The sequence below is a fragment of the Barbus barbus genome (assembly GCF_936440315.1).
Source record: "Barbus barbus genome assembly, chromosome: 41".
Lineage (NCBI taxonomy): Eukaryota > Metazoa > Chordata > Actinopteri > Cypriniformes > Cyprinidae > Barbus > Barbus barbus.
In genome coordinates this window covers 19,812,568-19,828,890 of record NC_136719.1, presented here as the reverse complement: position 1 = coordinate 19,828,890, position 16,323 = coordinate 19,812,568, and the positions used below count along the sequence as shown (strand labels likewise).

Here is a 16,323-nt window from a genome sequence, read left to right as displayed (position 1 = left end):
TTATATTATTTGTTGTTAAATTATTAATTACTTTCTTCAAAGTTCTTAAAAGTTCAGTTTAAAAAGTTTTATGGCTAATGGAATGCGTAGAAATATTTCTTTTTTAGCGCCGCTGTTTCATCTCTGTTTGTTGTCATGGGGGAAAAGACAGTTCACCTCCACAGCGATTGGGGCGCTAGCACTCTCGAGCCGTTCAGTGTTCCAGCCGTTAGTGAGGAAGGCTACTGCGGATATTACGGCAATTTCTACAGAGTAGAAGAGATAAACAAACATGTAATATTATACGCAAGACATTTTTTCAATCAAAATTCATCCTATAAATTTTCTTCGAATTTTTCGCTGCGTCGTCACTTTTTACAGCGACCGGTGAAATAAATTAATCTTCTTTCGAGCAAAACGAAGTGTGTTGCCAAAACAAGGACGATGTGTGGAAAAATGGCGTGAAACGATGAGCTTTACCGCAATCTTTATCTGACTGCTGTCAGAGGTAATTTACACTCTTATTATGCAATTTATGATAAAACAAACACTTTTATTTTAAACTGTGATATCTGTTAAGTTTTTGCCCCCATTTGGCTTATGTAGCTAATGTAATGTGTTTGTAATGTGTAGGTCTGTACATATTTCTGAATTTAAAGTCATTCTGTGATGTAATTTTATATCTTTAACATCATATTTAATCTAGTAATAATACTTAAGGTCTTTCTTAAATGGGAAAACTATAAACGTATTTTCCAGTTCACAATTATTATTGTATGTTATCATAAAAATATACACACAATCCATCTAATCCATGTTTTTCCCTCTTTTTTTTTTAGACAAGTGTCTGTGATCATCCCTAAACCCAAAGGGAGACTGGCAGGACTGTGATTCACTTGCTCCTAAGTTCACTTGAATTAGACGTCTAAAGTCAAGTCATGGCTTGGGCTCTGAAACTACCTCTGGCCGATGAGGTGATTGAGTCTGGTCTGGCCCAGGACTTTGATGCCAGTCTGTCAGGGATTGGGCAAGAGCTTGGAGCTGGTGCTTACAGCATGAGGTCTGTTTGTGTACTAACTTATTCTCTTTTTTTGGTTTTGGGATGTTTAGGTCGTTTCAGATTATTTGTGTGTTCTGAGACCTGTGGTGCTTGATAAATGCCATCTTTTGTTGAATTATAGCTCTTTAAAGTACTGTATGTTCGGTTGATTTGCGTTTTGCCTTATTGAGAAGTGTTGTTTAATCTGTTTTACATGCTTACTGTGTCTATGCCAACTTCTTCTGCTGGGCTGTTTAGAATGTCATGATGAATGTGTTTTGGCACATTTTGTGTCTGACCTTCCAGAGAGGCACACTCTGTCTTGTATTCCTTTTACATAACTGTTGCGCAGGAAAATTAATCATTCAGAAAAGTACAGGTCTGTTTGAATTAATGTTATCGTTTGTAGGCTACGATGAAGTGTTTTAGTCCATATTTAGGGTTTCAAGTGGATTTTAAACATGTTTTAATTTACTGACAAATTGAAGTTCTGTATGACATGACTGAAGTCTGCATCTAATATTTTGTTCTGCTAGTTTATAAAACAAAAATTGTTGATTTTAAATGGTTCAAGTAAAATGCATTCCCATGTTGATAGGCAGATAGTCATTTTGTCTAACCACATTAGTTGGTCTCCAGGTAACAAAATAGTTGTGTGTTATAAACCACATGTTCCAGTCCTGCTTTGCCATCTGTGATGATTTGTTCCCAGATGTTTGAGTAGCATTAGAAATGTACCTTTTAAGCTTGTCTGAAATGCCCCATACCGTGTATTGTAAATCAAAAATGGTAAAATCTATAATTTTTTACTTTTTTCCCTTTCTCTTGTTGTTTTGCAGTGATGTGCTAGCTCTCCCCATCTTTAAACAGGAGGAGTCTAATTTACCTCCGGAAAGTGACAATAAGATTCTTCCCTTCCAGTATGTTCTGTGTGCCGCCACCTCTCCTGCTGTCAAACTACACGATGAGACACTCACCTACCTCAATCAAGGTCTGTTCAGCAACACTAGCTTTATATTAAATGTCAATATAAATCTATTACACTGAAAAAATGGTGTAGAAACAATTTTTCAGGCAGGAATTGCTTGTAAATTTCACAAACAATTACAAAGAAATAGCAAGTTATGCATTAAATTGCACATGAAATTTTGAAGTAGACAAACTGAAATAGTATTTTCTTGTAAAATGTGCTCCAATAATCTTTGTTTTATTTATAACTTTGAAAAATATTTTTTTACATTGTAATACACAAGCATGCATTATTCATGTTAATAGTTTATTAAAACAAACTAATTAAGTTTACACGGTTTGTGCTTCTTAAGACTTAGAAAATAGACTAAGTATAAAAGGTCAGTGCATTACTTGTTTATTTATTACAAAGAAATTAATTATTTTGTTCAGCAAGGATGCATTACATTAATCAGAACCGACAGTAAAGACATTTATAATGTTACAAAAGTCTTCTATTTCAAATAAATTCATTGAATAATCCTGAAAATGTATTCATGGTTTCCACAAAATTTTAAGCAGCAACATTTCGACATTGATTACAGGAAATATTTCTTGAGCAGCAAATCAGCATATTAGAATGATTTCTAAAGGATCTTGTAACACTGAAGACTGGAGTAATGATGCTGAAAATTCAGCTTTGCAATGACAGGAATAAATTGCATTTTAAAATGTATTAAAATTGAAAACACTTATTTTAAATTGCAATAATATTTAGCAATATTTCTGTATTTACCATATTTTTGTTAAAAAACTGCTGCCTTGCTTAGTATGAGCTAAAATTGTTGGCCCCAAAAGTTTAAACAGTTGTGTGTGTGTGTGTGTGTGTGTGTTTATACAGTGGTGTGAAAAAGTGTTGGCCCCAATCCTGATTTTTTATTTTTTTGCATGTTTGTCACACTTTAATGTTTCAGATCATCAAACAAAGATAACACAAGTAAACACAACATGCAGTTTTTGAATGAAGTTTTTTATTATGAAGGGAAAACAAAATCCAAACCCACATGGCCCTGTGTGAAAAAGTGCTCGCCCCCTAAACCTAATAACTGGTTGGGGCACCCTTAGCAGCAACAACTGCAATCAAGCGTTTGCGATAACTTGCAATGAGTCCGTTACAGCGCTGTGGAGGAATTTTGGCCCACTCATCTAGGCAGAATTGTTATAATTCAGCCACATTGTAGGGTTTTCGAGCATGAACCGCCTTTTTAAGGTCATGCTACAGCATCTCAATAGGATTCAGGTCAGGACTTTGACTAGGCCACTCCAAAGTCTTCATTTTGTTTTTCTTCAGCCATTCAGAGGTGGATTTGCTGATGTGTTTTGGATCATTGTCCTGCTGCAGAACCCAAGTTCGCTTCAGCTTGAGGTCACGAACAGATGGCCGGACATTGTCCTTCAGGATGTTTTGGTAGACAGCTGAATTCATGGTTTGGATTTTGTTTTCCCTTCATAAAAAAACCTTCATTTAAATACTGCATGTTGTGTTTACTTGTTATCTTTGATTAATATTTACATTTGTTTGATGATCTGAAACATTAAAGTGTGACAAACATGCAAAAAAATAAAAAAAAATCAGGAAGGGGGCCAACACTTTTTCACACCACTGTGTATATATATATATATATATATCTTAACAGTGTCTGTCCAAATTCACTTTCAATGTATGGAAAAGACTCTTCTGTTTAAAATCAAACTACTTATTTGATTTGATACATTCCCATTGATGCATGATAGGTAAGATCTTCCAAACTTCCATTATGATGGAATGTTTCTGTTCCATACTTTTACAGAGGGAAGCATTATAAGCAACATAACAACAAACAGATGTAAAAAATGTTTTTACTGGTATTGCTAAATTTTTCCCCATTTGGCTGCAGGACAGTCTTATGAGATTCGAATGCTGGACAATCGGAAAATGGGGGAGCTTCCTGAGATCAGTGGGAAAATGGTGAAGGTGAGGATTTGTTGGCTGTTCTTTCTCATCCCCCATAATTCATGCTTCCCACATACAGGATTATGCTTGCATCAATGCTGAATCGCTTTAGCTGTTGAGAATCCTTTTAAGTGTTCTGCTTAATTTTACTCTTGCTCTCTTATTTCTGAAGAGAGCTTGCTGAATCATATGTGCTTCTTGTGACTATCCGTGGTTTATCTCTGCCGCTGTTTGTCTTGTGGTTACTCCCTGCAGAGCATCATCCGTGTCGTGTTTCACGATCGCCGCCTTCAGTACACTGAACACCAGCAGCTGGAGGGCTGGCGCTGGAACAGGCCAGGAGACAGAATCCTTGATTTAGGTAAATTCTGTAACCCACTGCTAACACAAAGTGTAAAATCAAAATCAGTATAATAAGATGACTGTGAATAATTGGCACTTAAATATACATTTGTTACCAATATGTCAATATTGTGGAAATGCAGGACTCTATTAGACATTAATAACATGCTTGCACTGAAATCCTCAGATATCCCGATGTCGGTAGGGGTGGTTGATCCCAGGGCAAACCCTACACAGCTCAACACCGTGGAGTTCCTCTGGGACCCCTCGAAAAGGACCTCTGTGTTTATTCAGGTATCATAGACTGCTTTTGCTGACCTTTAGAACAACTTTCCCATACACTGTGAGTGGAGCCTTAAAAATCCTAACATGAGGTTTCATGTTTGTCAGTGTGCTTTGTCAATGACATTAGGAAGGATTTTCACTGTTTTAAAGGGATAGTTTATCCAAAAATGAATATTTTGTCAATTTAATCACCCTCATGCTATTACAAACCTGGATGACTTTCTTTTTGTGGAACACCAGAGAAGATATTTTGAGGAATATTTCAACTGTTTTTGTCCAACACAACGCGGGAATCCATTGACACAGACAGTTTTCTAGTTTTTTATTTATTTATTTTAAATATCATTCACTGTTACTTATTATTGACCTCTTTGTTTAGGTCCATTGTATAAGCACAGAGTTCACCATGCGTAAGCATGGAGGAGAGAAGGGAGTGCCGTTCCGTGTTCAAATCGACACTTTCAAGGAGAATGAGGCTGGGGAGTACACTGAGCATCTGCACTCCGCCAGCTGCCAAGTCAAAGTTTTTAAGGTGTGCTGAGGCCTCCTCTGATAAACATTTACAATGTGACAATGCAAGTTTCAATGCAAGTACTGTTCATTAGTGCAGCATAATGTTTGTGCAATCTTGCAACTGAAACAAGATCTTAGGAAATTAGATGCTAGTACAAGGTTTGCTTTGTGTTCAGCCTAAAGGTGCGGACAGAAAGCAGAAAACGGACAGAGAAAAAATGGAGAAACGAGCACCTCAGGAAAAGGAAAAATACCAGCCTTCATATGAAACCACCATTCTCACTGAAGTGTGTATCTGCTTCCTTGGATTCCTTGAATTCATCAATGAATGGTTAAAAAAAATAATAATAGATTTTGATTTCTCTGTAATATTATAGATTTTAATTCCATATTATTATAATATTATAAAACATTTATACTTTAAAAAATTATATTTATAACATTATTTTAATATTTGTATTTTTTAAAATAGCTTTTTAATATGTGATAATATTTGTTGTGTTGTGTATTTATTCAGTTCTCTCCATTGCCTGGAAAGCATGGGTTTTATATCAATATTTATGTGAAATATTTAATTTGTCTGTTATTAGTTAGCGATTTTAATTTATTATTTTTTTTATTTTAATGTGTTTTATTTACATTTATTAAATTATTAGATGTATAATATTTTTTTCCCCCATTTGATTTTGTTTGTGATGATATTTGGTGTTTTGTATTTATCCAGTGCTCTCCGTGGCCTGAGATTACATACGTCAACAATTCCCCATCACCAGGTTTCAACAGCACCCACAACAGCTTTCCTGTGAATGAAGGGTAAGAAACATTCATCAACATTGTCTGAGCTTTATAATGCTAAAGCTACATAGAATATTGAATAGGAAAATAGAGCAATTGCTTATATTTCGATTAAAGACTATGCAAACATTTGTCTTCTTTGGAATCACATTTACTTTCATCTAATGGCTTATGGTTTTGTCTTGCAGAAATGGTTCTCCCAATCACCAGCCGGAGCCTGTGGTACAGTTAGCAGATGTGAGTGTGTCTGTGTTTATCTTCTCTCATATTTGAGATTTACTGCCCTCAGTAACGTTTCTAGTGACATTCTAGGATCACATGAGATATGAAAGGTAAACTGCTTCACACTGAGACATGGTCTTTGATAGATTCATTCCAGTGTTCTCTGTTACAACATTTATGCATTCTACATTTTCTCATTTGAACAATGTATTATGTTTGTACAAGCAAATTTATCTGTGTTCCATTTGCTTTTGTGTGGGATTTAGTTTATAACTGATCTTACTATCTGCTTAACTAGTTAAGTAGTTGAGCTGTATTTGAAATGCAATGATCAAAAGCTACCCTTCAGTATAGTGTGTGTGTGTGTGTGTGAAGGCATGCTCCATGCTTCCATGTATGTTTTTAATGTCAGGAGAACTACAGTAGTTAATCAAAGACCCTTTGTTTCCATTCATATCGTTGCAGCTGCTGTAAAAAGCTTTTTTGTTGCTTTTGCATGTTCATTAGCACATTTCAGAGTGTATGTTGCCCTTTGCAGCTTTTTGTTTTGTTTTTTGTTAGATCTAATAGTTTATAATATAGCATAGGGATTGGGGTGGGCAGTATGACCTAAACATTATAGTAATAATATTATAACTTATAAGTTATTTCTGCTGGAAATTCAACCCCAAAATGTTTTTTATATTTGTTTACTATAATTCATTTTATTTTAATATATTTAAAACAGGTTATCTACAGGTTGACGCATTTCTGCTGTTACACAGTATATATCATACAGCCCAGCCCTTATATAATTAAAAAAAATAACACATACACTACTGTTCAAAAGTTTGGGCTAAGTTTTTTTTTTTTTTCCTGAGGGAAATCAATACATTTATTCAACAAAGATGCCTTAAATTGATTGAAAGTGACTTTGTAATGTTACAAAGGATTTTTATTTCAAACAAATGATTTTCTATTCTTCAAAGAATACTAAAACAAAATGTGTATCAGTGACACTGAAGACTGGAGTAATTGCTGCTGAAAATTCAGTTTTGCCATTACAGGATTAAATAAAATTTTTAAATATAATAATATAGAAAACAACTATTTTAAATAGAAATATTGTGAAATATAATTACTGTTTGTACTGTATTTTGAGCAAATAAATGAAGGCTTGGTTAAAAAAAAAAAAAAAATCTTACTGACCCCACACTTTTGAAAAGTAGTGTGTAGATACAGGGACCAAATTAGATGTGAAAAGCCTTAAACGTTTACAGGCTGATCTACAATTATCATTCAGTTTGGCACCTTTTCCTGTAACAAATCTTTCCTCATGCTTTTTATGATTATATGTTGATAGACTGATAGACATATAACTCCAAACATTGCATTATTTTTTGCATTAGTTTATATGCTGATGTTATGTGAGGTTTTAGCCCATTGTTTGTTTTTTTCGTTTGTAACGTAAAAGCCCCGTTAGTCACCACATGCTTCCTGATAACAAGATAATAGTACTCGAGAAAAATCTGAGATTTTAAAACTGAGAGACGTTCTGCCTTACAGTTGTCGTGCCACCTACTTAGAAGAGACAGTGAAAGCAATCAGGTACATGAATTTATTTGCTAATTTGAATATGTTGAAATGTTTATTTGCCAAAGGTAACACTTGGTTGGGGTGCAAAGGTTTTATTAAATCTGTTTATGAACTCGGTTCAACTCAGGCCGGACAGTTTAAGGGGGAGTGTCTGACTTCAATACAGGGACTGTACAATGGAAAAACAGACTAATTATGATCAGTTTATGGTCAGTGTGCTAAGGCATATTTTGTCCTTTCTCTTTGCCCCCGAACAAACAGAATCTGTTGCCAACGGCAACGCCACAGGAAGCACAGCAGTGGCTCCATAGAAACCGTTTTTCACCATTCTGCCGTCTCTTCACAAACTTCTCGGGTAAAGGGACGATCGGGCTTACATAAGTGTGCATCACATTCCATACAGCTCTCACATCAGGCTTCTGCTCACTCAGCAACCATACAGTGCCCCACCATTCTTTACATCACACTCATTCGGTTGACACATGCTCTCCAATCTCATTCTGTTATCATAATGTTTTTAGAAAAATGTAAAATACCTCTTGATTTCATATTACCTTTTAGAATAGTATAAAAAATCCTAGTGTGTGTTAACTGTCCTTTGATGTCACTCAGGGGCCGATCTGCTAAAACTGACCCGAGAGGATGTCATCCAGATCTGTGGACCTGCTGATGGTATTCGGCTATTTAATGCACTCAAAGGACGGTAAGTCTGTTACAGCGATAACTAAAATGAAAACGATTAACATTAAATAAACATTAACTTACATGAAAAATAAAAATCTATAGACATGTTAAAAAAATAAAATAAAAAGACAAAACACACCAAAATTACTAAGACTTTTAACTCAAATTTATTTCAAAATCAGAAATATAAAAATAAAAACTACACTGCTCAAAAAAATTAAAGGAACACTTTGAAAACACATCAGATCTCAATGGGTAAAAATATCATGCTGGATATCTATACTGATAGTACTGGTAATGTATTAAGAATGAAAGAATGCCACATCGTTTGATGGAAATTAAAATTATCAACCTACAGTGGGCTGAATTCAAAGACACCCCGAAAATCAAAGTCCATAGCCAAAATGGCTAGTCCATTTTGCTGAAATTTCATTGCAGCAACTCAAAATGGTACTCAGTAGTTTGTATGGCCCCCACGTACTTGTATGCATGCCTGACAACATCAGGGCATGCTCCTAATGAAACGACGGATGTTGTCCTGGGGTATTTCCTCCCAAATCTGGACCAGGGCATCACTGAGCTCCTGGACAGTCTGAGGGGGCAACCTGGTGGCGTTGGATGGAGTGAAACTTAAGCCCCTTTGTTCCCGGATCGTTAGATTTTGGTTCATTCACACTGCCAGTGATTTTCCGTAATCTCTGCGTGCGTTCACACACAACCCGTAAAGATCCCGTAAAGACACGTGACATTTCATGTGACGTGTATAATGCTCCGCGCACCATTTCACTAAACTGGCGAACAAAAAAAAACTAAACTGGCAAACGATTTCAGCTTCAGTGCGGATAGTGAGGAGCTCCGATCGCTGCTTCATTCCAGTTTACACATTTTTTGTTGTGTGAACTTTGATCTGCCTTCAAAACACCCGGTAAAAGAGTCGCATGATAATGCGCGTCATCAGCCTTTACGGCATTGATCCGGCATTGTTCACACAGCGCTCGTTCTGGGACTGAACCCGGCAATGTTACTAGGTCCCCAACCTGGGATTGATCGTGGAATCAATCCCGGGACGTGGTTGCGTTCACACAGAAGGCACTCCGGCAATTTTCCGGGACCAACGTGCAGTGTGAAAGGGGCTATAATGTCCCAGAGGTGTTCTATTGGATTTAGGTCAGGTGTGCATGGGGGCCATTCATTCCTATCAATTCCTTCATCCTCCAGGAACTGCCTGCATACTCTCGCCACATGAGGCCAGGCATTGTCGTGCACCAGGAGGAACTCAGGACCCACTGCACCAGCGTAGGGTCTGACAATAGGTCCAAGAATTTCATCCCGTTTCCTAGTGTCAGTCAGGGTGCCATTGTTTAGCCTGTAGAGGTCTGTGCATTCCTCCATTGATATGCCTCCCCAGACCATCACTGACCCACCACCAAACCGCTCATGCTGAACGATGTTACAGGCAGCATAACATTCTCCAAGGCTTCTCCAGACCCTTTCATGTCTGTCACATGTGCTCAGGGTGAACCTGCTCTCATCTGTGAAAAGCACAGGACACCAGTGGTGGACCTGCCAATTCTGGTGTTCAATGGCAAATGCCAGTCGAGGTCCACGGTGCCGGGCAGGGAGCACAGGGCCCACTAGAGGACACCCTCTTGAAGTCTGTTTCTGATTGTTTGGTCAAAGACATTCACATCAGTGGCCTGCTGGAGGTCATTTTGTAGGGCTCTGGCTGGCAGTGCTCATCCTGTTCCTCCTTGCACAAAGGAGCAGATACTGGTCCTGCTGATTGGTTAAGGACCTTCTACAGCCCTGTCCAGCTCTCCTAGAGTAACTGCGTGTCTCCTGGAATCTCCTCCATGCTCTTGAGATTGTGCTGGGAGACACAGCAAACCTTCTGGCAATGGCACGTATTGATGTGCCATCCTGGAGGTGTTGGACTGCCTGTGCAACCTCTGTAGGGTCCAGGGATTGCCTCATGCTACCAGTAGTGACAGTGAGCCTAGCCAAATGCAAAACTAGTGAAAAACAGTCAGAAAAGATGAGTAGGGGAAAAAATGTCAGTGGCCTCCACCTGTAAAACCATTCCTGTTTTGGGGGTCGTCTCATTGTTGCCCATCTAGTGCTCCTGTTGTTAATTTCATTAACATCAAAGCAGCTGAAACTGATTAACAACCCCCTCTGCTACTTAATTGACCAGATCAATATCCTAGGACTTTTAATTGACTTGATGCTATACTCTGATTAAAAAGTGTTCCTTTAATAATTTTGAACAGTGTAGTTCAAAATTAAAAAATATATTAGTATCTCGATACTAAAATAACACACAATTAAATGTGTATATAAATATAACACATATACACAGACGTCTCTTATGCTCACTAAAGGCTGTATTTATTAGATAAAAAAACGCAGTAAAAACTGTAATATTGTAAAATATTATTACAATTTAAAATAACTGCTTTGTGTTGTAATACATTTTAAATTATAATTTATTTCTGTGATATCAACGCTGAATTTTCAGAAGCCATTGCAGCAAGTTTTACTGCTTTATATTTTATAAACCGTGATTCATTACATTTTTGCTTTTATAAATATCCTTCTCTTCAGTTTCCATATTTAGCTTTTTTCTTGGCTGTTGATGTTTACATAAGAACCAACATTTATACTGTGTATGTGTATGCTTCTGTATAGGGTGGTCCGTCCAAGGCTCACCATCTATGTGTGCCAGGAGTCCCAACAGACTCGTGAACAGCACCAGAAACATGAGAACGGAGACGGGTCTAGCAACACTTTCTTTGGTGAGTTTGACATCAAGTATATTAAGATCAAACGCGATTACATTTGTGCTCAAAGTATTTGTAGAAATGAAATGTTAGGCTGTGATATTATTAGGTAATAATTTTTTCCTTACCTGCACGGCCTGGTTATGTCAGCAAAATAGAAAAGCTTTTTAGAGGCAGTAATGCTGTTTTTCTTTAGAATAATGTGCACTTATGAATCATGTATAATAAGACCTAGGAGATGTGGTAAATGGGGTCAAATAATAATAATAATAATAATAATAATTCATTACATTTATATAGCGCTTTTCTAAGCACTCAAAGCGCTCGACATTGTGAGGGGTGGTGTCTCCTCATCCACCACCAGTGTGCAGCATCCACCTGGATAATCAGGGAAAATAAATATCAAGTCTGTATTGATTTCATGTTGTCAAGTGTTTTTTTAAATTTTCCAGATTTGTGACCCTTGTATCCTGTTATTATTTTAATGTGTTTCCCTTTTTTCTGCAGTGGTTTGTTGGTTAAGGTCTCATGTTTCTTTACACCCATCTTAGTGTATCATGCTATCTACCTGGAGGAGTTAACAGCTGTGGAACTGACAGAAAAGTTGGCTCAGCTCTTCAGCATCTCTCCACGCCAGATCAGTCAGATCTTCAAGCAGGGACCCACTGGTATCCATGTGTTAGTCAGTGATGAGGTGAGGGCTTCCACAGGCTTTCTTTTTCTTCAATGCTTAGGCCAGAGTTTCTCTAAATGGGGTTCGTAAAGTCCTAGGGATTCGTAAGGGAACTGTAGAAGGTTTGTGTGTTGATGAGAAGCTAATGATTAAATGGAATGTAAAATTAAAATAAACAAATGAAGCTATACAATTAATGAAAATAACATGGAAATCACAATATAGCTTAGCGCAATTATCAAAGGCTACGATTTAATAAATAAATAAGCATAGTCTTTTGTGCAGTGTGCACCTTGTTGCATGTTTTGGAAACCCAGTGTGCTCTTGGTTAAATTTATTTATACATTTGCATAATTTCCAACATTTCTGTAGATAGAAGTTCACAGAATTCCACCAGTATTGCCCAAAATAAATTTTTAAGATTTGAAATGTTAAAAGCTTCAAGAGTTTGAATGTTTGAAAGGGAAGTAGTAAGGGATAGTTTACTCAATGAAATTCTGTCGTTGTTCCAAACCTGTTTGAGTTCCTTTTTTTTTTTTTTTTTTTTTTGAACATGAATATATTTTGAAGAATATGGGTAACCAAGCAGTTGATGACTTCCATATTTTTTTATATTTACTTAATTTGAGCAGTTTCTTCAAGTAAATGTTTTATGTATAAGCAGTTCGGCTGACAAAAAAGTTTAGGAACCCCTGGTATAAGCACTTAACTTGCATTTAGATTTCCTTGCACCAACCTGTGCTCACTATAAAAACATTCCCTTCACTTTACAAGTGTGGCAACGATCACTTTACTGTTGAAATTAGCTTACTTGAACTTTGAAATTCATCCTCTAACAAAGCCATTTGTTAAAGTTGTCCCTTTGGGCTCTGTCCCTAGAAGGCAGTAGTTTATTCAAGGACACAGCAATGATGAGGCATGATGGTAATCCCAGGATTGTGACCCTCCATTTTCCTGTGCAACGTTAACCCTGTTGCTACTTAATAGAGGGCAATCATAAAGCTATTTGCACTTTGTTTAGACTGTTTGGTCTGAAGATGCATTGCAAGAGATGCGAGCCACTCGCCGAAGGCCATTTCTGCAGAGCTTGCAGAATTTGCTGCTGTGCTTGCAGTACATCGCTAGTCATCAATCCATCATCGATAGCATTTTCACAAATAAGAGCAGATTGCTTTCACACCAATTGTACAACATACTGGAGTCCACATGGACTCTGTACACCCGAGTTTGCAAACCCAAATGCATTGAGGTTTGTGCCAAAAGCTCAAGTATGGAAAATAAGAGAGAGCACTTGATTTTTATCAATTAGTAATAGAATAGACAGAATATTGAATTTAACGTGGATGAAAACAAGGCTTTGAGGGATAGATTTACACTCTTTACAATGGCAGGCACGTTTTCAAAACTGTTTTATAGTTTTTGTCTACTGAAAGTTATCTTTCATAAAGCCGTTTCATCAGCTGAACAATTTTATTAAACAACAGTACAATCCATTGAACACGCAATACTTATGTTCCTCACAGCTTCATCTTCATTCCTCTCATAAATTAAATACAATGCTGTTTAATTAAATATCGATTGGATTTAAAAAATGGGCATTACTTACCAGAATTGAGCATGTTATTTGGATAATAGGGTTGGAAAATAAAAAAGCTTGGTGTGTTAAAAATGAAACCTTTTTCAAAGGCAGATAATGTTGTTACAACATGCACAATAAAGGCCGTTTCACACTGAGCGCGATGTAAAAAAAGCGAGGGGAATCGCGAAGAGCGGTGCTTTCACACCGAGTGCCTTCTGCTAATTCATGCCTGCACGCTAGGTGGTGCCGACCAACAATGCATTTTTCTTCAGAAATGTATCTCGTATATGGATTTAAGATCGTCCACTGCTCAACAGCATTAAATTAAGATCAATAAAGATTGGTTCTAAATCAGAAACACAAGAATACATCTTGGAAGTACAATTAAGCTACATTTGAAAATGAATGTTGATTTATTTGTTTTTGCTTAAAATTGCTTAACGAGTCATCGAGTCATGCACTCTCTACTCAGTGGAGAATTAATTGAAATTATATTCTATATAAAGAACGTGAGAATAAATCTGTTCTCAGATATCAATGATAACAAGAACTCAGCATCCAATCTCTTCTCTCTTGGAATACTCCCCTTTTTTTTTTCCCTGTGTTTGTTTACACTGGTTTTCACAACAGCGGCAGCACTCTCGCTCTTTTGTGCAACAGCAGCTGCTCTGGGCATGTGATATAAGCTTAGATCTTATTGGACGGTCCGTTTTGTCGCTGACCAAAGTGGGAAAAATCTATGTATTTTTGAGCCTGTGATCTATTGTTTTTATGCAAAAGCATCATCGCGCCAAACTTTCGCATTCAGTGTGAAAAGGCCTTAAGACCAGGAACGTGTATTAGGAAAGTAAAGTAAGACTTTTCTCTGGTGAGGTATGCCATACTTTGCGCACACTCTTTTTTTTGAGTTCCAAACCCACATCAAAATCCAAGCAACAGCCAATAAACAGAAACAAGTCCCCAACCTACATTTTTCTCTTTCGATAATCCAATTTATGTCTTGAAACTGAGATCTGATGTTACTTCTGTTTCATTACGACTTTAAGTAATATCTCTTATTCTTTATTTTTCTAACTTAATCTTTGTTCTCATTCGAACAGATGATTCTGAATTTTCAAGATGAGATGTGTTTTGTCCTGGACACAATGAAAGGTATGAGCAAGCCAGTTTTTTTGTATTGACCAAGTATTGACAAGTTGAACCCACATGTCTTTGTTTCCTCTGTTTTATAACTTGCACTCTTTCAATTGAATTGGCAGCTGAAACAAACGATGGCTATCACATCATTTTGAAGTGAAAACAAAGGATGAGGGGGAGTGAACAGGCCCCTTATGTTTTTCTTAAGATTCAACCTACAGCCCCTTCCCTGCACACTTCCTGGACCTTACAGAAGATCGCTTGGCTTGGAATAATAATGGAGACGATCATGGGAAAGGAAAAAAGGCACCCCATTTTGAAACCTTTACTATTTTATCCATGGAGGGTGTGCTGCCTTTTTCCACCACTTTCCATTTACACTCGCAAAACAAATCACAGAATTTCTATTTTACTGACTTTCTTTGCATCAATTTGCTTTGCCAGAATTTTTTTTTATAATGTACTGTGGCCTTGTCGGCTCAAACAGAGAGAATTGGCTGGCATTAAATACAGTATTATTTGGTGTTGTCTGCCTGGTTGTCGGCCCCTGAGTATGTTAGCTGCATATGCTAGAGTCCCATGTGAAGTGCAGTCCACATACCTCAATGAATACATGCTTTATAAACGACATAAGTAGAAGGTTATGTCACAGAGATCCATGGTAGGCCCAGAGATTTCCAGGACACTTATGAAATTGCCTCTGTTCATGATGAACGTTATCGTCAGTTCTCTCACCTGTGAGGGAAAAAGTAGGCAGTCCCGTTCTTATAATGTCCCCCTCACTTTTAGCAGATCACAGATGTTGTGAGGGACAGAATGAATTAAATTTGCTCTATACTGCCACTATTATCAAGTTCAGTTTTTTTGTCAGGTTCACGGCGAGTAGCGTGGCTAACGCATTGCTGCGCGAATCATTTATGTTATTGTAATTGTTGATTTCTTAAGCCTTGTGGACGCGACTATGACTGTTGGGCATGATATTAGGTTCTGTAGCTTTGATCCCTGCTGATTTTTCAGGTGTTGCTGCAAATGCACGTTATTTACAGGCAGGAGATGAATGGCAGCAGTGGGCATTATATATGTGCGTCTTTTTATTTTATTTTTTTAACATTGTGCTTAACCCCCCCCCTTATTTTCCTTGTTGCATATACTAGAATAGTTTTACAAATGTCAGCACTATTTTATGGTATAAAAGAGAGATCATGTTTTACTTTCTTTTTGTTTGCTTTTGGATATGACCACTGATGTTATAATCTTTCAGGTCGGTAAAGGGGCAAAACCTTGCACTGTGTGAGAAATGGTAGCCGTGTTTAGTGCTTGATGCAAACTAGACCAAGATGGTAAAGACGTGAGGTATCATCTGTTGTGAACCTTTACCGTGTCATTGCAATGATTAAAATGACTTACCTTGAAACCAGCTGTTTTGTTTTATGTTTTATTAACTTTTTTCCCTCATACAACCCTGTGTCTACAACCATTTTAAGAACTTTGTTGGCATTTATGGGGTGAAAATGCTTTGAAAGGAATTTGAATTTCACAAAAATGTATCTGGGTAACATTTCACCTCAATCAATAGAAATATATTTTGCATAAAGGAAATGAAAAATTATTTTTAAGACCATCAGTATTTTTTCATTATTATTATGGCAAAATAATAATGAATAAGTGTGACTCCAGTGCATTCTTAAATCTTTGTGAAATTTAACCATCTATATTTTTATATTCGCAATGTACTTTTCATTGTCAGGCTCTTGCTAATAGTGTGATTACAGTTTAAAA

The 16,323-nt window shown here is 36.9% G+C and overlaps 1 protein-coding gene across 1 annotated transcript; it reads left to right on the top strand.

The window, feature by feature from the left end:
• Positions 1-195: 195 nt before the first annotated feature.
• On the top strand, positions 196-15,960 carry LOC306860683 (transcription factor CP2-like). The gene is made up of 17 exons (XM_079402500.1): positions 196-487; positions 819-1,039; positions 1,858-2,009; positions 3,904-3,980; positions 4,215-4,320; positions 4,489-4,595; positions 4,966-5,118; positions 5,276-5,386; positions 5,824-5,912; positions 6,083-6,131; positions 7,662-7,703; positions 7,953-8,046; positions 8,304-8,394; positions 11,064-11,170; positions 11,707-11,849; positions 14,508-14,559; positions 14,667-15,960. Exons 2-17 carry the CDS (start codon positions 918-920, stop codon positions 14,702-14,704), a joined length of 1,533 nt encoding a protein of 510 aa, XP_079258626.1. The 5' UTR covers positions 196-487; positions 819-917; the 3' UTR covers positions 14,705-15,960.
• The last annotated feature ends 363 nt before the right edge of the window (positions 15,961-16,323 follow it).